Genomic DNA, 24,705 nt, shown 5'->3' on the forward strand with positions numbered 1-24,705 from the left:
CGGTGTACAAACAAGTATTGTACTTGGTGTATCATTGTGATATTTCTTTAGTTGTGGGATAAGAATCTATTTTGTGCTTACAACCTTGCAGTGAATCATTTTGAAAAAATGATGCATCGTGATTTTTTTTTTACTGGTTCTCCACATAAACATTCACGGTGCCTCCTCCTATCCATTTTCTTTATCTAGGTCTATTGTGAGTCTCGCAGACATTAAATTATTATTTAATCAAAGTAATTTTTCTAGCTCCCAAAATAAATAAAATTATTTTTATTGTAGTTCAACTTATGTATTGTGCGGGGGCATCTTCTTCAGGTAATCAATCATGCATGGTTGCATATAATTTTTTGTTATAAAATTATAGATCAAACTAATTTAAAATATTGATATAGAAAATCAAATTGAGTTATATGAGCAATAAAATTAGAATTTAAGCCAAAATTTTGAATGAGTATTTATTTATTTGCGAAGCTGCATATCTTTCAAACCAAATACACAGAAAGCGCACCCTATTCCTCTGGTCTCCACGCGCTGCCTATTCCCTTAGGGTTCTGAAAACGGAGAAGAGTGGCGGGAGAAGGAAGAAGAAGACGCCTCTTCTCGTTCTTCTGCTAGGAGTGCCCAGAGAGCCATGGTCAGGCTGACTGCCGATCTCATTTGGAAGAGCCCCCACTTCTTCAACGCCATTAAAGAGCGTGAGCTCGACCTTCGAGGTTTATTTTCTCCTCCGTTGTTCCCCTGCAGCCTTTATCTGATCATATTCCTCGCGCTCATACTCTGCATCTTGTCGGATTTCTTAGGGAACAAGATCGCGGTGATAGAGAATATTGGGGCAACTGAGGTGAGTTCAGTCATGCTGCTACGTTTGTTTTGTTTTTCTTTGGAGTTTTTTCTCAACTTATTTTTCATCGTCATTTTTTGAGCTTGAAGAGTTGAAGCCATTGGTTCGTTTGCTAGTTGTGCTTTGCATTAGGTTGTCGTTTCACAATGGGGTGGACATGTGGACCCGTATTGGGTGGAGCCAATAGCATGATTTAGTTTTCCCCGTGAACTTAGCTCAACCTTTGAGAAGCCAAATTTCTGTGTTCTTTCAAGTGGTTTTAGTATATTATTGATTGTCAGGGAATCTTCAACATGTTTTCAAACTGCATGGTACCTCCCAGTCATCTTTCTTTCATTTTTAATTTGAAGGGAGGGAGAGGGGGGCTTGTAGACTTATCTTATGCCCCAAAACTTATGATAGGTTTTATTTATTTTTGTTAAAATTTAAAAAATATATATGCTACATCTGAATACTTAATGCTTTGCTATTTCTACGAATGCATCCCTCCTAATTTATCTTTCCAAAAACCACCGTGATGATTGTGTTTATTAATAATTCTATCAATATATGCCAATATTCATGTTTGAAGGCTGAGTGAAACCCACATGCAAAAGTTTAAGTACCCTGGTTTTATTATACTAAAAATCAAATGTGTAGATTATTACATAATTTTTGAAGTTGTAGCTGTGTGGTTAAAGTGGCTCAGGCGTATGATGAGAAAAGTCAATATGATAGAATCAAGATGGTAAATTTTACTAAATTGCAACGGAACCATCCATGCTTCATGCATCTAAGTTCTTGTAGCAATGAAGCCATTAAAAGCTTAGGAGAACACAAGTAGGATTTTAGGTTCTTAAACTAAAATCCTACTTGATTATCTAAACTTATTTTACATGCAAGGAATTAGAGAGAGAGAGAGAGAGGGGGGGGGGGGGGGGAGATAATGAGAGAATGATTTTAGTTTAAGAGAACACAAGTAGGATTTTAGGCTATTTTGGAATAGTGAAGTGAGAGAATTGACTATTTAAAATTAGAAGTTTCGAGTTATAATATATTGTCTTATATGTAAAATACATTTTTAATAGCCTTTTATTTGTTAATATTAGGAGCCTTAATTAATCCTCTTAAATTAAGTTACTATTAAAATTAAAATAAAGCAGAGTTTAGATAATCAAGGAGAAAATGGAGTAACAACGATTTATTGTGCTCACTTGTTCTCTTGCATGGATGTCAATTTTGTATTATTTTATTATAAAATTCAAAACAAAATAATAAATTGACAATTGGTCCCCATTTTGATGCCTTGAAGATGTTGTCCTAATTTAATATTGGGTCTACTGGGGGCTTTTGCAGATTTTGATTTGGTAGTTATGAAGATGTTGTGGGTTAAATAACTTCTTTGAAAGATACTATGAGTATAATAAATATTTTTTCAGGCATAAATCAGTTTTCTCATAGCTGCCATAATTTAGCAGTTTTTATAAAATACAGCTTCTTATCGTAGAGAATCTTTAAAAACTGCAAGAGATTAGTAACCATGCAGAAGTGTTGTCATGATTTGAAAAATAAAACTATGAAAAGTTATTCTTAATAGATCTTTATATTTAATTTGGGCTAATTATAGTGAATCAACATCTAACAATCATTTCAACCAGTTTATGCACGTTGCAATATCTGAACAACTTGAATCATGAATCTTCTATTTGGCTAATTTGTTCTTGCAAATAGCATTAATATTAAGAAATAGATATTGTAGTCAACTCATGATAGGCCTACTCAACCTAGACGATGTTATAGTTGATCCTGCTTATGGTTTGGTCGACTCCTGTGAGATAATTAATCTATGCGGCACACCCAACCAAAGCATTTCATTATTGTTGTTGGATTTGACCTATTGATAATAGTAGACAACTTTGCCGTTGGAATGGACAAAATGTAGCTTATTGCACTCAATCTAATTGTGGGGTTGGCCCAATGCGTTCGATCGATGAGGTTTGGCTAGCCCAAGTTGGCAGTGATGATGTATCTATTTCTGCTTGACTACTTGGGTATTTTCGATCTTACATCAACCTTTTTTTGGGTTCTTTAGTGTACACAAAAATTGATATTGGAAAATATTTTTGGTCTCAACCTTAGTAAGCTCTCATAATATGTGTGATGTAAGTTCAGGGATCAAGGATTTTTTATTGTGGAGCATTCTTATCATGTGGAGCATTCTTATCATTTTAATTTTAAAATCGGAGTTTACATTGTTTAGGTTTAATGATGAAAGCATTTTGGATGTGAATAATATCCATACTTTAATCTTTTCTTTTGGAGCATTCTTATCATTATAATTTTAAAATCGGAGCATACACTGTTTAGGTTTGATGGTGAAAGCATAATGGATGTGTATAATATCCATACTTTATGTGTTTTGAAGAATTGAATTGGATGGTGATCTGTGCATCAATATCCAAGGTTTAATGCAATTTGGTACGCTCAAAAGAACTCCAATCATGAAATAACTTGGCAAAGATGATTCTATTTTTTTTTTAATATTCAAGGCAGTACTATTATTGCATATTTATGCATGGAGTTAAGCTACATTAGGAAGGATTTGACCTTCAATCATTCCTACAATTTTGAATATTCTAGATTTGGAGATACTTATAGATATGAGAAATAAATGTAGAAGAAATCTCCACAAGGGCCTCATTTTCATGGCTGGACCATTTAATTTTGGAGAATTTTATTCACTTTTGCTTGAGAAGAGTTTTATTGGTTCAACTCATTAAGTGATGAGTCGGTTGTGTAAATTTTCTTTGGAGTGCAACATTTGTACCTCATTTTCATGGTTGGACCAATTAATTTTTGGGGAATATCATTCACTTTTGCTTGAGAAAAGTTGTACTGGCTTACCTCATTAAATGATGATTCAGCTGTGTTGATTCTCTTGGGGAGCACAGCATTAGTCCGAATACTTACATAATTAGGACATTCCATATTTAGCTACTCTATGAAAGGTAAAGTTTTATATATAGATTTTGGATTTTCAGCTCCCTGTCATGTTGATGAAGAAATGTTTTCCATTCTTCGCTTGTGTAATTTCTTGAAGCCTTGAAGCAGGGAATTGCTTAGTTATGCCATCTATTGGCTAGTTATTTGATGGTATTTAAGGAGCACTGGACAAGCCTCCGTCCAATTTTTTCTTTCTGTAGTATTGTATACTTCAATGTGTTTGATTTGTTCATGTAGTATAAGATTATGTGAAATATTGATGGTAGATTTACCATTACAGTAGAGTTTTGTAATGCTTTCAGCGCCTTTCACTTATATTTTAAGCTCAATGATTATCTTCATGCAAAGATGTTCACAAAATCCATGAGCCATGGCTCTAAAGTGCACTTGATCTTAAAATCATGTCTTTCTTATTACTTCTTCATGTTTGAAAATTTCCTCTAAAGAAGCTATAATAATATAATGTGGATTTTTTTTTTATAATCAGGCCAACATAATCTTATTTTGTACTAGTCTCAAGGTCAAGCTCTTTTTTTTTTCTAAATAAGACCCCTTTTCTTGGTGCGGCCTTGAGATAGAGTAGACTTCCTTGGATGGTTTACAAGTGTTATTCTTAGCATCATGAATGAAGTGGTTCATTACACTAACAAAATAAGCTAGGATAAGTATGCCGGCCTTCCATTTTATCTATGATATAGACCTGTATAGTGTACCATCATTTTTTTCTTCACCTAATTTATTTTAAGGTTTGATCGGTGTTTGTTTGTTTCTCTCTTACAATATCTAGGCTATTTTTTAAGTTAGAAATAAATTTCTTGAGCCTTCCAAGTCCTTTGATCTTAAGAACTTTGGTAAGCTCATCAGTGAAGTAACAAATTTAGTGCCATGCTCATATTCTTTGATTTGCATATCTTGGAATGGGAGTTCTTTTTCTTGAATATATTTGAAGTGGAGTAGTGCAACTCAGTCCACGTGTACTTTATATTTCAACAGTGAATTTTTGTCCAACTAGGTATTTTAAGAGTAGGTTCACGTTTAGCGTAGATTGTATTATATATGATGCAATTTCTTTGAGGAAGCTCTATCTATTGTAGAGAAGATTTTAATGTGAAAGAATTTCTTATTATCCTTTGATGCCCTATTTTCTTGAATTGAATGACTTTATAAGAAGGGTCCATTTTTAAGGTATGTGACATTCATGGAAGTCAACATTTGTCGGGCAATTACATGATAACACTAACAATCTTTTTGACGGTTGACTGTCCTACAAATATGCTTTTTAGTGCAATTAGATCAAATTTACGAATATTGTGAGCTCAAATATGCACGAAAGATAGTACCAAATACTTTGGGTAATATTTTGCCAGCCCATTAAAATCAGGATGAAAATGAATTAATGAAAAAAAGGAAGTTGTTTTACTTTGGTAATTTGACACTCTAGATTCAATCATATTTATCATGTTTGCGGATGTTATGACAACTTTTTTGAATATGTACTTTAGAACATTATTTTGAGACAATTGAGCATGGGCAAAATTGAGGCGTTGTCTATTTTTCCCACTACAGTTCTGATCTATCGAAGCTTGTCAACACATGATTATTCATAGATGACCCCTTGCTTGAAGCGAATGAAAGGGTCTGATTGAAATACTCTTATAATGTTGGACCTAATAATTTTAGTGAAAAATTCAAAAATTGTTCTTATCATTTTTTTATAGAGGACATACGTTTTATTGTAATCATCAATAAGTGTTGTAAACTTGCTTTAAATTTAAGAATTTTAGACTGGCCACATATGTTAGTATCTATCAAGACAGGGCTTTAAAGGACATTTTATTTTTGGATAGGTTGCACTATATTGTTTGGTATGTTTGTAAGTTTCACAATGGAAACTGCTAATATCATTAGTCGTAATCTATAAAGGAAAATTATATTTAAGCAAATTAAATGGTTGATGTTCAGGGGGTTGATGATGATTGTTAAATCTTTATTGTATTTGGGGAATGATTTTACGATGAACGAGAAAGGGGCAGCATTTTCTCTTTATGTGTACTTACTTTCTCAATCAAGACAGTGGAGCCTATCTTTTTTGGAGAAGAGCCGATCTCTATTTAGCAGATACAATCGTTATCCTTGTAACTTGATCCTCAAAAACATGTGTATGAAAGAAAGTTATTCAGCAATTTAAGTTTTGTTGACTTGGTCATTGATGTAAGATTGGTAGATACCTCTGGAACATCTAAAAAATTCTTGGAAGAAACAGAGGGAGGCAGGATTTTTTTTTTTTGGTCCAACAACTTTTATCCATTCAAACAGAGGGAGGCAGGATTTTTTTTTTTTGTCCAACAACTTTTATCCATTCATTTACAATAATGATTTATTTCTAGGATTTGTTATAAGCATCGAATTTGATTGAATCGTATGTCATATATTTAGTAACACTAGAATTTCTGATTAACGATTTGGAGAATCCAAGACACTGAAAACGTACAGACTATTGTTTTTATCTCATTGAGCTAATGAAAATGTACAACAGGATGTATTATTAAATTATTTTGAAATTTCTATGTTTTTCAAATTGTACCATCTTGACTTCTCCGCTTTCACTGATGCTGAGCTTTTGCTTGAGAGATCTTGCTGGCGTAGTTTTTGAATCTTTTTATCTTCATTTTGGTACGTGTGCTTTCCCATGGAGTTTAACGTAGTTTTCTTTTGTGTGACACAACTGCTTTCAATAAGTTTACCATATGCCTTCTGATTTAAATGGCTTGTTATTCTCAGGTTGTATTTTCCTGGAAAAAAGTTTCCCCTCTAGATCATCCGAGTGACTCGTAGATATCATGGATCTTCTATAGCTTGAGGTTTTAGCATAATTGATCTCCAATTTTACTCAAAGCAAAGTATTGAGGAAGTGTCATTAGGGGATGTAGTGTCTTTTCTCAGCATTGTCTTATCAAACTTTGCATTGAAATTTTTCAATGAATTAGCAACTTCTCTTTCTTTTTTTGTAAGTTTTTTCTGTGTTGCAACATCATCACCGCACTTCATTTTTATATTTTAGTAATGATCCACTTTTAATTAAAAAAAAATTAATATTTTACTAAATTATGGTATTCTGAGTTTAAAACCGTACTGTGCTTAGTTGATGAGATTTAAGTATTGCTTTTGTACATCAGAGCAACATATTGCATCTTGTAGCAGGGTTTACACATTACTCTGCAAATATCTCGAGTGGTGGCTATGAGCATGCAATTTTCATTGATTTTTAACTGTATTGAATTCCAAAGCTAGGAAATAATGGAATGACTTAGCTCAATTGACTTTGCTTTCCTCCTCATTTAGAAGAGTTTTATCAATGTGTAACCGCTGTAGATTACCTTAGAGGCTGATACTCTATATTTCCCAAATTATGGATTCAAAGGCCAAAGTGATCGTACTATATTGATTCTCAGAATTTTTTTACCATTTCAAAAAAGGAAGTAAGGATTCGAAGATGAAAAAGCAGATAATTTACAGCATAAGTCTGTCAGGTTGAACTACTTACTAGTATTGACCAATGAAGGCAGTAGAAGATCAACAATGAGGGCTAAAAGGCTCTGTAGGATTGAACTATGAAGACTGTATTTGTTCAACAATGCAGGCTACTATTCTTGGGGGAAATAATTACATAGATTTGCAATGACTGCCAATAATATTATGGAAAAACAATGAATGGAGAATTCCTTTAGGATTTAGCAGAAAGAATGATGCATACCTGCTCTAACGTTAGATGGGAAAAGATGATTCATTTTTTTATTTTCATATTTAGGACAGCAATAACATCACATATTTATAAATAAAATTGAGCTATATTAAGAAGGATTTGACCCTAAGACTCATAGACAATAATCTCATGCATACCCTATCCCTAGGCCTATTATGGTCTATTTATATTAAATAATAATAAATAACAAAAAAAAAATTGCCCTTAGGCAGGCATCGGCGTAACAACTCCCCTCCCAAAATACACCTTGTCCTTAACATGGGAAAAATTGTCGTTGGATCAAGTTGTTTGGTTCTCATAATTCTTTATCATCTAGCAATCATTTCGATTTAATCAGAAATTAATGGTGACCCTTACGAATTCGAAATGTCATATTGTGCGATTTTTTCAACCGCATACAAATCTGATGGTGTCCTGACTTCGAGTCAATCTTATAGAACATTGCAGTGTCAAACAACTCATCTAATAGCTCATCAATCACCAGAATCTCTATTAACTCCGTATCATGCATCTTTTTCATCATTGTCTTCAATTTTGTTTGCTTCCTTTTGTTCAAGTTCGAATTTGGTCTTTTTGGTTGTTGTTGCTTGTGTCCAATCTCGATGTCGTCGCTCGATCCCGTTGCGGGCGGAGGCATTTAATGTATGAAACACAATGCTTTTCTTGATCTTTTTTTCGAGGGCCGTGAATCTCCACTCGAACTGCCCCTCCATGGACACTTATCCATTATAGAAAAACATTCTTTTATTTTCGATCTGATATGGCTTATGTCCTTCTTTGGTTTCACCTTCAAAGCGTCTACTTTTTTCATTGCCATCGCTCCTTGTACGGTTTCAAAACTTGCGATCTTGTGGTTGGCTTCCCAGCTAGCTTGAACCCCGACATGAGTGCTGCAATTCCGTTGTCGGCTTCCCAGATCATGAGAGGTTTCGTCATTTGGCTACGCCTGATTTGGTTGCTGACTTTTGTGATCTTGGATTACGATTGGACACCGCGATCCCACTACTACATCGTGAGGATTGAGCAAAAGGAGGAAGATCGTCGTTTTGGGTCTTTGTATGCCACAATTCTCACGTGGCCATCTTAGCTAGCTCTAGTTATCGCCAAGACGATGCTGGAATACGAGAAAAATGGAAGTTTTGGGTCTTAGTATGCTGCCAAAGAAGGAAGTTTTGTGTCTCTGTTTGCCGCGAAATAGGTCACAAAGTCGTGCGTCTCTTATCTTGACACTATCGAGATTGGCGATTCCCAGCTAGCAATTGACGACTTCCTCGACTAGCAATCAAGCAATCGACTACTTCCAAGCTAGATTTATTAGATTTCGTCACCTTCCGACTGTTTAGCGACTTGAGGGAGGTTGTAAGTCTACGATCCCAATGCGACCGAAACACTTTAAGGCGGTGATTCCTTCTTTCTGTATCGAAAGCTTTGATGCCAATTGATACATTTTGAGATAGGTTTTCCCACAGAATTTAGGGCAAATACATTTTATTGGAAAAGTATCAAACATGCACTAAAAATACAAAGATAAACACCTACAATTTGAGAGATAGGCGATTTCTCCCAATTCTTACAATTCGAGAAGTAGGAAATCTCTCACAAACCTTAACCCTTAGATTCATAGGGAAATAACTTGTGCATACCCTAACTTTAAGCCTATTATGATCTATTTATACTAAAGAATAATAAACAAGAAAAGACAAAATTGTCTTTAAGCTATGCACCGGCATAACAACTTACTTCCGCGAAGATAATATTGAATCCACATTTGCATTGCAGATTATAAATTCCTTACTTTGCTTGGCTTTTGTTATACTCTTGGTTTCCCTCATTTGATCAAATCTTTTCTTCTCTTTTCTATTCTGTTCTCTCTCATCTCTTTTATTTTATTCTTTAGTCTCTCAATTAGCTTGCATGAGAGAGAATTTTCTACTGTTTGAGTCAGAGAATGCAGTCAGATAAAGAGATAAATGGCATAGGAGAGAATATATGATGAGAGAGAACAGGAGAATTTGATTTTTTCCTAGATTTTATGCCATTAGCATTGTTATGTATTCAAACTTGTGAATGAGTGCTGCGGAAGGTAGAGAGAAAATTCAAATTTTAAAATACATTATAATGGCCTATTTATAAATTATAGGAGTCTTAGCTATTTTACTTAAATCAAGGATTTATGTAAATTAAAAAAATAATAAAAATATCGTTTCTTGATGATCAAGATGCTGATTGAGGCGGGGATTAAGGGAGTGGTTAAGGAGGGATAATGATTTTTTCTGTTCTACTCTTCTTTGGATCTGCATTGTTTTTTTTATTGTTTTAATAATAAAATTATAATTTAGCAAATAATGGCTCCATTTTGATGCCTTGGGTTTTGCATTGATTACGAAGTTTTCTTGTTTCGATGTCTTTTAACCTGATATGATTTTAGATTATCCCAAAATGTGATAAACCAACGTCTGATCAACCAAGTATCTTGGACTAGGTTTATCCCAATACAATGTATGAAGAGTCTCCTAGATCAACAAGAGTGAATGGAGAAGTCAAATTCATTAATCCAACCCCATATCATTGGGATAAGGCTAATTATGGAGGTGAAGTATGCTTTTGCTTGAATGCATGGCTGATTTATGATTGTATTATTGTAGATTTCACATTGTCAAAAATGTTGTTTTAATATATAATTTAGATTCTGGTTGCACCATAGAAAATAATTTTCTTTTAGGACATTTACATACATACCACCCAATTCATATGTATTTTGATATCTAGCACCTAATCTTTATTTTTACATTTATACCACGCAAATGTTTCATATCAATTGAAAATACCACCATTTATCTTTGAAAAATAAAATACACCTTTTCATGCATAGGTAAAGTGGCACACATGTATAAATTGAAGTTATGGTGTTATTTATGTAAATGCATAGGAATTGAGTGGTATGTATGTCAATCCTCCTTTCTTTTAATGTTTTATATGATCTTCAATGTTCATTAGATTGATTTTTTCAAGCGACTTAAGCGGCTGTTATTTTGGTTTTATATTTCATATTTATTTTTTAAATTGTTTCACACCCCCCTTATTACCACACCAAGCAATACGACAGTCTTCTGCTTGCCTTCTCAACAAGCTCTCTGAAGATGCTTTGAAAATTGTAGAACCATCTTCTGATACTAAGTTTATTTCATTTATCCTTCTTTTACTCCTTTGCAGGATCAATTTGACACATTAGATCTCTCTGATAATGAGATTGTTAAGCTTGAAAACTTCCCTTATTTAAATCGGCTCAGCACTTTGCTAATTAATAATAACAGAATCACTCGTATTAATCCTGAAATTGGAGGTAAGATATTTGGTAAATTTTTCTAGATTTTTGTGCATAGATTTAATGCTTCTAAGATTGTCTTTGCTTATATTGATATTTCTTCTATTTACAGAATTCTTGCCAAAGTTACACACTTTGATTCTTACAAATAACCGGCTTGTAAATCTGGTGGAGATCGATCCCCTAGCATCCCTTCCAAAGTTGCAAACTCTTAGTTTACTGGACAATAACATCACAAAGAAACCAAATTACCGCCTTTATGTGATCTTCAAGCTGAAGAAGCTAAGGTTGCTAGATTTCAGGAAAGTTAAACAAAAGGTATATTTCTGTGTAGCATCAGTTTCACCACCAGGGCATTTTCCATGCACCGCTTGATTTCTGATAGTTTACTCTTAAGCACCAAACTGATTTTTTTGTGATAGCACCTTAAGTAAGTCATTTTTTGCACTATGGTATTTTATACAATAGCCTAATGCCTATGGATTTCTTCATAGCACTTACATTACCAGCCCTTATTTTATGGTAACAGAATTAAAGTAATAAAAAAGTTTCTGTGCATTCTGTTTCTTTCAATTTTTTAATGCTGTATACTAAGAGGAGCTACAATCGTTGACGTTGAACTCTGGTTATGGTTAATCAACCATGCAATCACAAACAACCTAACATAATAAAATAATAAGCACACTCGGTAAGTCTATAGGAGATGGAATGTGGCGGTGTAAATCCAAATTTCCCCCGCTTTACCTGACAACAAATAATACAAAGTATTAACATATTGCATAACTTTTGTTTTTATCGAAAGTTGTTTCAATGCAAATTCCTCAGACCATGTAATTTGTTTCCTTGGGATTGTATAATTCAATATTAGTTTTTTTTTATTCCAAGCAAGGTGTCTTTTTTTAACCAATTTAATCTTGATGGCTTGCTTAAATCTTAGATCATCTATCAACAATTTTTTAATTTAGAAGTTACTCATCTTAAAAATGCCACTTGCTAAATGATTGTTTGGTTTTTTACAAGTACAGACAATTTTAGTGACTTAGTCCCTCTTCTTTGAATAGAATCAACAAGCAAACGTGCATACTTCCTAATATTTTAAAAGGACATTTCCATACATACCACCTAATTCCGATATATTTACATATCTGACACCTATTACTCTATATTTTACATTTATACTACCCAACTCTTTCATATCACATAAAAAATATTACCAATTAACTTTTAAAAAGTGAAATACACATTTCATGCACTGGTAAGGGGGTATGTATATGCAAATTGAAATTTCCGTGTTAGATATGTAACTACATAAGAATTGAGTGATTTGTAAAGAAATCTTCTTATTTTAAAATAATGCAATTCTGAAAACATGAAAAATTGAGGGCTTGTATCCTTGACATATGCAGCTTTCTTAAAGGAAAATCATATGCATAAGAGAGTTGAGTATTGAGGGCAAGACATGTATCATGAACTCATATTTTTTAAATTTGTATTACACCATGTATCTTTACTGGACGAAGAAGCCATTATATAAGGTTGAGAAGAGTTCTTTAGGCTCCCTTTGAACTCTTTATCTCTGTAGAGGCTTTTCTTTTCTCCTGCAAATCGATTCTACGCTGCTCACCTTATAGTACCACCTTCCTGAATTGAGATCTTCTTGGTGCTCCAAAAAATCTCTTGACTATCATCGTAAATATCAACCTCAAATTCATAACCATTTTGATCTTCATTCATTTTCCTTAATTCTGCTTTAACTTTGCAGTAAGTTTTTTCAACGATCCTTAGACACTTTTGTTACAAGCAATAGCATTTTCTTTTGTTTAGTAAATTGTTGATCCTCTCCTAAATTGAGTATGCCCTAGCCCAAAAATTAAAAACTCTATTTTTGAGCTTTATAAAATGACAGCTTTTATTTGGAAGCTTTACATACATGCCACTTAATTCCTATGTATTTGCATTTCTAACACCTAAACTTCATTATTTACATAAATGCCACCATAAGATGTATTTCACTTTTTAGAATTTAGAATAATGATATTTTTTTATGTGATATGAAAGATTTGGATGGTCTAACTGTAAAAATTAAATTTTAGGTGCTAAATATGTAATTATATAAGAATTGGTTGGTATGTATGTAAATGCCCCTTTTATTTTTATCTTTACATTCTCTTGATGAGCTATCTGACATTGATTCTGTTGATTTCTTTGATGATAGGAGAGGATTGAAGCTGAAGGGCTTTATGCTTCAAAGGAAGCAGAAGAGGAGGCCAAAAAGATACCTGCTAAGACATTTACTCCTGGCGAGGCTACAAATGCTACTGATTCCTTGAAGGAAGAACAAATTCCTAAAGTTGTTGCCCCTACACCAGAGCAAATTATAGCCATTAAGGTAACTTTCAGAATAAAAATTCTATCTGGAATCATACTTCTTTGCATTGTTGAAGGTTTAACAAAATCCTTTAGATGGATCTTTTAAATCCGTGGAGTGCATTTCATGTTGTTGAACCTTTTTGTTTCTTACATCTGAATTATGTTGCGAGTGTGTGATTCGGAGATATTTATTTTATCTCAATCCTACGAAGCCAAACTGTTTATCTTTATTCTTTACTGCAATGGGTTGTATTCTAGTGTCCACTTACGAATCTATTCATGTATAAAACATGATTGAGTTTGAATCATATGCTAACCATGATTTTTATTCTTTTTAGTAGTAAATTCATGCTTATTGAGTCATTAATCACTCAACTTGCAGCGGTCAATACCATATCATTAAAGATTTAATTCACCTATGGGGTGATTATACTAACGAGATAGAGGTTTGACCAAGTGAAATGGTTTGCCTCCAACGTGACGTAGAATTCAAGGATTCAAATAACTGAAACAACCTCTATATAATTTAGGAGTAAAATTATGCATCAACTCATTCTCATATATCATTGGAAGCTTCATGCATTGTTCATGCTCTTATTTTTGTTGATTAGATGAATATTAAATTGATATATTTTCCCTGTTTGGTTATTTTGCATTACAATCTATGTTAAATTATGCTGTGAACGGGCTATTTAATTCCGTATATTCCCCCTGTGCTAGCTAGAATAACTGTTGCAAGTATTTATAGGTTCATCTCTATTGTTGAGATTTGAAACAGACCAACACAATTTTATTGATGGGAGTGATATTTAAACCCAATTATAAGATACATAATAATGGAAAACAATACAAATAGAATAAAATAATAAGGAAAGAAAATAAAACAGAAGAAATCAAAAGTGAAAAAAATATAACCAGTGAATAAAATCAAATAATAAGTAATAACTATGGAGGGATAGCCATTATAGTCTAATACTCCCCCTCAAGTTAAAACATAAATGTCAGTCATATTCAACTTGGACTTGAAGTCATCGAATAAAGGGCGAGACAGATTCTTGGTGAGGTTGTCCGCTAGTTGATCGCTAGATGACATATATGGAATGCAATTCTTCCTGGACTCAAATCTTTTCTTTAATAAAGTGTCTGTCGATCTTCACATGTTTAGTACGATTATGTCAGACTGGATTGTGAGCAGTGTTGATTGTAGTCTTATTATCACATAATAGATGCAGTGGGATGGGGATTGACATATAGAGTTAACGAAACATGGTGCTTAGCCAGAGAGCTTCACAACTTTTTAAGGTCATAAATCAGAATTCAGTTTCAGCACTGTTTCGGGCAACCGTAGACAGTTTCTTGCTTTTCCAAGTGACAAGATTGCCCCATACAAATGGGCAATATCCCGATGTGGAACGTCGATCATGAACTAATCCGACCCAATCAGCTTTTGTATACACCGCAATAGATTGAGAGATGTGACGGGAGAAAAACAAACCCGAGTTCGGTGTATCTTTTAAATAATGGGGAATTCAATAGATAGCTTAGAGATGGTGCTCATAGGGGTCATGCATGAATTGACTCACTATTCAAACTGCGTGACATATGTCGAGGTGAGTATTTGTGATGTAGATGAGTTTTTCACAAGATACTGGCAACGAGTCTTGTTGACAGACACAATATTGTGAATGTCAGATAATTTTATATTTGGATCCATAGGGACAACAACGCGTTTGTACAAAAGAAGTTTGTGCTCTGTCAAGAGATCAATTACATATTTGTGACGAGATAGACAAATACCCCGAGATGATTGAGCTATTTCTATGCCTACGAAGTATCTGAGGAATTAACAAGAATTTCTTTCAAGGACTCCAATGCTGGGAGATCGTTATTTGTAAGAACAATATCGTCAACATAAACAATAAAGATAGTTGTCTGGCTATTGGAAGAATGCCGAAAAAGAAAGTGATCTGATTGAGCCTGAGTAAAATCATGACCCACAACCACCTTTTTGGATTTGTCGAACCAGGCTCTTTGGGACTGCTTTAGCCCATAGAGGAATTTTCGCAACCTACACACTTGCCCTCTAGAGACAGTAGAGTCAAAGCCAAGAAGGAGAGACATATATACCTTTTCTATAAGCTATCCATTTAAGAATACATTCTTGATATCTAGCTGGAATAAAGGTCAATACAGATTCACCGTAAGGGACAACAGGACTCAAATAGTGTTTAACTTAGCTACTAGAGCAAATTTCTCATCATAATCAACTCCGTAGGTCTTTGAGTATCTTTTTTGTGACCAATCATGCCTTTTTGCGTTCAAATGATCCATTAGAGCCAAACTTGGTGTTGAAAATCCATCGCATCCCACAGTTTTCTTACCCCGAGGAAGATCAATGACGTCTCATGTATGGTTCCGCTGAAAGTCATTCATATCCTCAATTACTGTTGTTTTTCAAGCTAGATCAACAAGAGTAACCTCAATAGTAGCTAAGATCTGGTGGTTCGCCAGGGCAGTAGCAAATGCTCTGTAGGTCGGTGATAATTGCGGAAAGAGATGTATTTTGCTGTAGAATAGAGTGAGCATGTCTGATTGCATACCTTACTCGGAGAACTCACCTCATTCGAAGAAGTGGTCGTGCTGAGGATGTCTCCCAAAGTGGAATCAGGGTATTGTAAGGAGGAAGCTGGCTCTAGAGTAGGAGCATTGGAATGAGTGCGCTGTGTGTAGACCTGGATAGTGGGAGGAGGAGATTGTGCACTCACTGAATAGGGGACTTACCGGATGATGTACTCATCGAAACAGGGGACTCCTTAGTGGCAGGAGCAATGGAGGGAACATTCATAGGAGTAGGATAAGAGACAATGTCTATGAACTCAAGCTGCCTTTTACTTGAGGTTGAGCTAGGAAAATAGAGAACTCTTTCAAAGAAAGAGACATTATCACTCACATAAATTTTGTTAGTGGTAGAATCAAGGCACCGATATCCTTTTTAAGTGGAGTATCCAAGGAAGGTACATTTTATGGATCTGGGATCAAGTTTACCCGGACTGGGGGCAATGTTCCGAACAAAAGTAGTGCACCCAAAATTCTTGAGGTTTAAGGCGGAGAAGACCCGATTGATTGGGAAGCAAGACATCAGGACTGTCAGAGGGGTTCGAAACTTGTGAATTTTAGAAGGGATTCTATCTATGAGATAGGTGGCAGTGAGAATGACATCGTTTCAAAACCGTTTTGGGACATTTGATTGAAACATTTTTCCTCTCGACTACCCCATTTTATTAAGGAGAGTCCGTACAAGACTTATGATGGAGGATGCTCTTGCTCACAAAAAAATTACCTAAAATAGAGTTGAAAAACTCACTACCATTGTTGGTCTGAAGGACCTGAATAGGAGTTTTAAATTGAATTAAAATGAAAGTTTAAAAGTTTTGGAAGGTGCAACAACATCTAATTTGTTTTTTAAAATATAAACTCATTTCATTCGAGTGTGATCATCAATCATAGTCAGGAACCACCACTTATTGATGCAGCTGAGAGTGCGAGATGGTCCCCAAATGTCTTTGTTAATGAGAGAGAAATGAGTGGAAGGTGTTTAAGTGTGGGGTGGGTGATGAACTCGATCATGTTTGGTTAATTGACATGTCTCACAAATAAAATTAGAAAAGTATTTATTAGAAAACATTCAAGGGTATAAATTTTTTAAATATTGGAAACTATGATGACATAAACAACAACACAACAACATAATGAGACATTCAATGACTCGAGATATGCTATAACTCTTGAGAGGTGTGTCCTCACTCTCCATGCTCTTCTCTTGGAAGTAGTAGTCTGACTACACTCTTAGCAGTATCATTCATCCTCCCCGAACGACGATCCTGAAAAACTCAACAATCATAAGAGAAATTAGTTACACAATTAATATCATTCGTCAACTTACTAATAGATAACCGATTACATTGCAACTGTGAAACATGTAAAACAGTCTCCAAAATTAGATCGAACAATCGATGAAATTATAGGAGTCATCGACAATTATGACGGTATCCTTCCCCGAGCACAAATAGTAAGTCGAGAAAACGTGTGAGCATCACAGTCATGTGATCCGTGACACCTGAATCAATAATCCATGGATTAGAGGCAGAATAAACCATGGAAGCCATTGGAAGAGTAGCTTGTTGAATGTGGGGGGTCGACGAACTCGTAAAGACTTGATGGACTCCAAGTAACTTGATCAATTGCTCCATCTGTTTTTTTAGGGATTAAGAGGATTCCGGGATGTTCCAGGTAGGAGTTAGTTGAACCGTGGTAGATTCGGATGTTGCCGTGATGCCCTTGGTAGCAGAGGATTTGGTCGAAGATTTGTATGCTGGTTTACCATAAAGTTTCCAACACTTGTCCTGAGTGTGGTTGAGAGTCCGAGACATAGATGGATTTGTAAGTCACTGGCTGACGGATAACTGGAGGAAAGCTTCAAGAATGTTGTAGGAAAGATGCCGGAACGCTGAAGGCTGTAGGGAGGTTGCAAGAAAGCAGCAGGAAAGATGGTAATCAGACTGCAGGAAAGATGGGAGCCGGACTGCTGGATACCAGGTAATCTGTAGGAAATCTACAAAAAATCTGGGTGGCAGGCGAAAAAGTGATATGGATGCCTTTTATGTTGCTGTGGAGACGTTGAAGAATCCATCTTCGCAGGGAAAGCCTATAGCTGTTGGTGGATTGTCCATGATATCCACTGCAAGTTATGAGGCTCGTAATTTGTTGTTCATGCAGTGATGCTCGGCTTTATTGCTTCTAAATTATATCTAGACCTCAATATAACCTGCAGGAATTACTCTGGTAGCTGCTGAAATCTGTAGGAAGAGTGAACAATTGCAGACAGGAAGAAGCCTGTTATTCGCAGAAACCCGTTGTCTTTCTTTGAACGCAAACTTCTGTAATTCCTTCTGTTCCTAGAGAAACAAGAGCAAACAGGAAGACGACTCCTGGAATTCCTGCTTGTTCGCTGGACTCGACAAGGAGGTTGTCGGCTAGGATGTGGAGGCGGCGACTGCTGAAACTGGTTGAGGAGGCTAGAGACTGTTGGATCTAGGGCTAGGCTCTAATAACACGTTGAGATTTGGAATAGACCAACACAATTTTATTGATAGGAGTGGTATTTAAACCCAATTACAATAGGTATAATAATGGAAAGCAATAAAAACATAATAAAATAATATAAAAAGAAAATAAAATAGAATAAAATAAAAGAGGAAAAATATAATCTGTGAATAAAATCAAATAATAAGTAATAACGGCATAGGGATAGCCGTTATAATCTAATATCTATCATCTCAACTTTAGCTAATTTTTGTATATTTAATATTTACATTAAATTATATTTTATTTGTTTTCTTTAGAAACCTATTTTATTTATGTATCATCTTGGTTCTTCTAACCAAAATGTTATGGAGGTTGAATGTAATTGAAATGTTAAATCTTTAGTGTGTCAGTTTTATAAAGTTTCAATTTTCATTTATTCTTTTTTAGTGCTATTGAAGGTGCAAGTTATTCTTTACAAATCATTTTGAACAACTACTAACTATGTTAACTTTGGCTTGTCTCTTTTCATTTATACTAATTCTATTTACCCTTCTACTCTTTGTTGTAGACATCCAAATCATATTTTAATTCTCTTATCTACAATCTTTCACTCCATTCTTCCTTTAATAAAATAATGGGAGATTTAGGAGCATTCCATTGATTACTTTTCCGATTTATCATTCTTGATTTCTATACATATTCATTTAGTCTCATTTTCAACATGCTCAATTTAACTATTAATGACTTTTTGTTTACCAAACACTTGGATTCATATAAAGTGCCACCGTAATTATAATTTTATAAAATTTGAATGTAAATCTCTGTGACGTTCTCTTGGAGGACATTTTTGCATTTTTAGTCACATATTCTTAACTATAGATCTTATAATTTGTTTATATTTAATTTTTCTGTATAATAGATTCAAGATACTTAAACCTATTACACAGTATAATTTGATCTGTTGGCTATATGGATTGATAGTTATTATTATCTCGCCCACTAGAATCACAAATCATATAAAACTGCCCTTGTTACTCAGATTTAGGAATCGTGTAATTGTGTTATTTTATAGAAGATTTTTTAGACTTATTTCGTGGAAAGTAGATTTTTGGAAAATGTTCTTGAGTATTAAAAACTTTTTTCCTTTAAGAAAAATGGATAATTTTCTTATAATTATCACACAATAATAAATTTGATTATAACAAGTTATTTCAATCACATAAATTTATGAAAGGCAACATGAAAGTTGTGGGGAAAAAGAATTATGGTTGTCTAAAAGCAAATACGAGACAGCTGCCCAAATTGTGTTTTTAATTATTTTCTAAAATAATATTTTCAGCTTTCATAAATGTCTCCATCATTAAAATATGTAATCACCTCATCATTAGCCTTATTCCAACTATGAATTTATGATTTTTATTTGCTCCAAAAGGGTGACATTTTCGGTGTTAAATCTATGCTTCATAAATTATTTTGAAGAACTTGTACTCATATAACTTTAGATAGTCTTCTTTTTCTTCCTAAACTAACACTAATTCTATCATTTATTGTGTATTTCTAAGTCACTTAAGTTTGTTTCGGCCACCTTATTTTCATTAGATGTCTCTCCAATTTTTTTATTTCATTGTAATAATTCTTTAGGTTACTTCTTCAGTTTTGTCATACTTTTATCTGAACATTTTTCAATTTTATTGCACTTAAATTAGATATCAATGACTTTTTAATAACTTAATTTATATATCAATACAATATCATTAACTTAATTATAGTTTTATAAAGTTTACTTTCAATCTTCATGATTTTCTCTTATCACATAAAATTATCGAGGACTTTCTTCAATTTACCTATCCAACCTTGACTCTTGAAGTTATATTCTCATTTATATCTTTATTTCTTATAGCAGGTCAAATAAACTTAAACCTACCAAACATTAGCATCATTTATCTTTTAATAATATTGTATGGTGATTGTTAGTATCATGTGTACTAAAATTATATTTTATATACTAAACATTCTTTATACTAATTTTAAGGGTTGTGCCTTCTAAAAATTTAATTCATTGTTCTAATAATTTAAATTTTTTTCAGCAGATGTATCGCCTATTAAAATGTCACCATCGCATTCATATTAAAATTATCAACCTAATGTTGAATCTTGATGTAAATTTACGATAATTAAAAGCTTTTTGGGTAATCATAAACATTATCTTTTATGCATATTTTTAAGAATTAACTTTACAGTATTTTTTTGGATTAATCTATAATATAACTCATAGTATTGTTCTTGTTTGTTCATTGTCCTCTTCCAAAATAATTTCACACACACACCCAACCCAGTATTTGACTCTTGATGTAGACTTACGATAATTAAAAAATTTTGGGTGATCATAAACATTTTCTTTTGTACATCTTTTTGAGAATTAAGTCCACTTAATTTTTTTGGAATAATCTATAATATAACTCATTATATTGTTCCTGTTTGTTCATTGTCGTCTTTCAAAATAATTTCTTTCATTAAATATCCCATTTGATGATTTCTCAAATTTATAACTTGTTATTTTTTTCTGATGTCTTCATCCTTAACCAGTATTTTATTATCTTCACTTTTAATACATCTACCTTCATCAAAATCCAAGGCTATTTTCTCTTGCCTTCACTATTTTATAGATCTCATCCTCTTCCTCAATACTAAACTTAGTATATAATTCATTAAATTTGTAGTTTTTACTTGAATATTTGTTGCAAAATTTTTACTAAAATTCTCGGAATGCCCGTCATTGCCAACCCCACTTAGGGGGATATAGGCTTGTTGTTTTTGCTGCCTCAAATTGCTCGTCTCATTTGACATTAGGTTTGATCAGGTTTGGTTCAACTACAGAGTGTCAATCTACCTCTCTTGGCAACTTAATTTCACATTATTTTACATCTTATTATTCTTCATTTATAATGCATTTAACCGGATTCATGCATCTTGATCTTTTATCACCTACCGTAACTATTTTATTTTTCTCATTTTCTATAAGCGTATTATATAAATCCTCTAAAGCTGAATATAAAACTTATATACCAATACTAATGAGATGAACCTTAAATGTCAAATCCTCTATTAGCTGGAAATCACCACATGTAGTTTTAGCGGTTAGGGTTCTCTTTTATTTCGTTTTTTTGATTCACCAAATTAGCCCTACATCAATCGCATAATTACTATGGCATTCTTGTTGGGTTTTAGCTCATTTAGAACCAGTAGAACCATATTTAAGTTTCTTAGCTCGTGAAAAATTATTTTACAATAGAAGACTAACTTCTGTTTTTTTTTTTTTTTTTTTTTTTTTTTTTTTTTTTTTTTTTTTTTTTTTTTTTTTGGGAAGCTTTACATACATATCTCTCAATTCTTATGCATTTACATATCTAGCACGTAAATTTTATTTTTTACATAAATGACACTTTATCTATGCATGAAAAGGATTATCTCACTTTTTTAAAGTTGAACTAGTTATGTTTTTGATCTCATGTGAAAGATTTGGGTGGTGTAAAAGTAAAAAAGCAAAGTTTAGGTGTTACATGTATAAACTCTAGACACATAGAAATGGGGTGGGGTGCATGTAAATGCTCCTTTTTTTATTTTACATTCAACTGCAAAAATTGTGCCAAAACTGTATTATGTAAGAGATAATTTATTCATTCTGCATATCTGCTCCAGGATTTATTATGTATTTTTAATGTTGTTTAGAACCTTTTGGCTTTAGTGCTGGCTTGAAGTTTTATTTCTGCCATATTTACTTGCTTTATTTGACCTAGTCATCTTGCCGCAACTCGCTCAAAATTTTGTTAGCTGAATTCATAAACTCGTGTATGATTCTCGCATATTACTTAGATAATTGATATTTTTTGGGGTGCATTTACATACGGAACACCTAATTCCTATGTTTTTACATATGGAACACCTAAATTTTACTTTTTACATTTGTACCATCTATATCTCACAAAAAATACCACCATTTTTAAAATGTGAAATACATCTTTTCATGCATGGATAATGCGGTATTTTTGTATAAATTCAAGTTTAGGGGTTAGATATATAAATACTTACAAGTTAAGTGATATGCATGCAAATCTTTCTATTTTGGGGCATTTACATGCAGACCGCACAATCTTGTGTGTTCACATGTCTAACACCTAAACATTAATATTTGCATGCATACCACTCGAATCTTTAATATGACGATCACTATCTCTTTAAAAGTGAAACACACCTTTTCATGCATATAGATTTATGACACCAAAATGTTGTAAGTGTAAATATCGAACTCTGGGTTTTAAACATGTAAATACATAAGAATTGTGTTGTATGCATGTAAATTTATATTTATCCTTTTGTATCTGATTTGATGTGCCTTTTCTCCCTCTAAGTGCGGGTCTTCAATAATTCCATTCCATATAAGAGAATCTATGATTCATAATTTTTTTCTTTTTTTTTTCCCTTGTGCCTTCATAAACCTGACTTGAAGGTATAATTTCTGGCTATATTTTCTGCTACTACTGCTATAATTGAAAATATGACACTAAATAGGATGCAATGGAGAAAAGGATTCATGTAGCCAACCCCACGTAGTCCAACCCCCCCACGTAGTGGGATTAAGGCTTTGTTGTTGTTGTACTGCTAAAATTGATATTTCCTCATTATATGTGCAGGCTGCAATTGTAAATTCTCAAACACTTGAAGAAGTTGCAAGGCTGGAGCAGGTACCTCCAGCAAATCAAAACATTTCTTTATTATATTTTTTTCTTTTCATTTTAATCCCTGCTTTTTTATATATTTATAACGCAGCTTATTTTGATTGCCATTACAGGCTTTGAGATCTGGGCAAATTCCTGCAGAATTTCAGATTCCAGGAAGAGGTGAAAACGAAGTTGACAAAATGGAGACTGATATTGAGGACGGGACCATTGATGCTTCAATCACAGAAGAGAATAACAATTCCACCACCATTGATCAGGTTAAATTCTACTTTAAATTTAATATTTATTTCCTTTATAGCTTGAGTTTATGTTTACATTTGGGGACTTTCGTGGCATTTACATGTATACCACTTAATTCCTATGTATTTATAACACCAAATTATTACTTTGTACATTAGTGCCATCCAAATTTTTCCTCACATAAAAAATATCACTATTTTGACTTTTATAAAGGGAATTACACCTTTTCATGCATGGTTGAGGTGGCACATATTTAAAAATTGGAATTTAGATGTAGATATGTAAATACATGAATGGAGTGGTATGTATGCAAATCTTCCTTTTATTTTTATATTGTAGTTTATTTGCTAACCCGAAATAAAAATATATATACGATGAAATTCTTGATGTATTTGTATATCAAACACTTAAAAGCCTTTAATGATTACATATATGACAATCGATTTTTTATCATTTGGAAAATACTATTAATACCAACTTTTTTTTTAAAGTGAAATAAGCATTTCCATGCATTTGTTTTGATGTGATTGTAAATATCAATTTGTTATTGGCAGATGTGTAATACATAGTAATTTTGTGGTATGCATGTAAATGCCCAGATAAAAATATATATGGGTGCATACAAGAGAAACTTCTTAAGACTCTATAAATGCATATATTTGAATACTTATAAGACTATTAGGAACTAATTACTCTTGCTAATTAAACTAGTTTAAGTAAACATTTTTTTTTTTATAATTTCTCAATTCACAAACAGCTGTGTGCGGGCTGCAGTTTACTAAAACCAGAATTACATGCCTTGCAGGACTGAAGAGAGTGCCCTGGCCTTGGCTGTCTAATTATGCAGCGATTTGTGCTTCGCTGTGCCATTGAGGTTAGAAATTTTATTTATCCTTTCTACTCTAAAAGGAAGTGTTGTAAGTTAGTAAAATTTGACTGTGTTCCAACTTTCTTGGTTTTCTATTGCTAGAAACCTTGTACAAGTAATTTAGTTTATTTTTAATTTGAGAAATTGGTGATTATTTTGTCTTTTTAAATTTCATAGTCATTCCAATCACTGTGATTTCCAAGTTTTTTTTTTTTTTTATTTAAGATTTACATACATATCACGTAATTCTCATATATTTACATTTTTTATATTTATGTATTAATTTTTATATATAGGTCGGCGTACATGAAAAGGCGTATTTTAATTTTTAGAAGATAAAATGGTGATTTTTTTTTCGTTATATTATAAGAAAGATTTGTGGTATAAATGTAAATACTGGAGTTTAAATTTTAGATATGTAAATACATATGAATTGGGTGGTGTATATGTAACCACTTTTTTAGTTACTATTTTAAGCTTTTTTTTTTCCCA

The 24,705-nt window shown here is 33.2% G+C and overlaps 1 protein-coding gene across 2 annotated transcripts; it reads left to right on the forward strand.

Moving 5' to 3' along the window:
* The first annotated feature begins 485 nt into the window (after positions 1-485).
* Positions 486-24,350, forward strand: LOC110029767 (U2 small nuclear ribonucleoprotein A'). Of its 2 annotated transcripts, none has more exons than XM_020732196.1 (8): positions 486-713; positions 801-841; positions 10,800-10,929; positions 11,024-11,229; positions 13,127-13,300; positions 23,058-23,108; positions 23,216-23,362; positions 24,151-24,350. In XM_020732196.1, the coding sequence occupies exons 1-8, from the start codon at positions 632-634 to the stop codon at positions 24,154-24,156; spliced, it is 837 nt and encodes a 278-aa protein (XP_020587855.1). In that variant the 5' UTR covers positions 486-631; the 3' UTR covers positions 24,157-24,350. The 2 variants fall into 2 exon arrangements, with proteins under 2 accessions (XP_020587855.1, XP_020587856.1); XM_020732197.1 differs by lacking the exon at positions 486-713 and adding an exon at positions 10,069-10,177 and having other exon boundaries at positions 822-841.
* The last annotated feature ends 355 nt before the right edge of the window (positions 24,351-24,705 follow it).

Source organism: Phalaenopsis equestris, unplaced genomic scaffold, assembly GCF_001263595.1.
Source record: "Phalaenopsis equestris unplaced genomic scaffold, ASM126359v1 Scaffold000600, whole genome shotgun sequence".
In the NCBI taxonomy this organism is placed as follows: domain Eukaryota; kingdom Viridiplantae; phylum Streptophyta; class Magnoliopsida; order Asparagales; family Orchidaceae; genus Phalaenopsis; species Phalaenopsis equestris.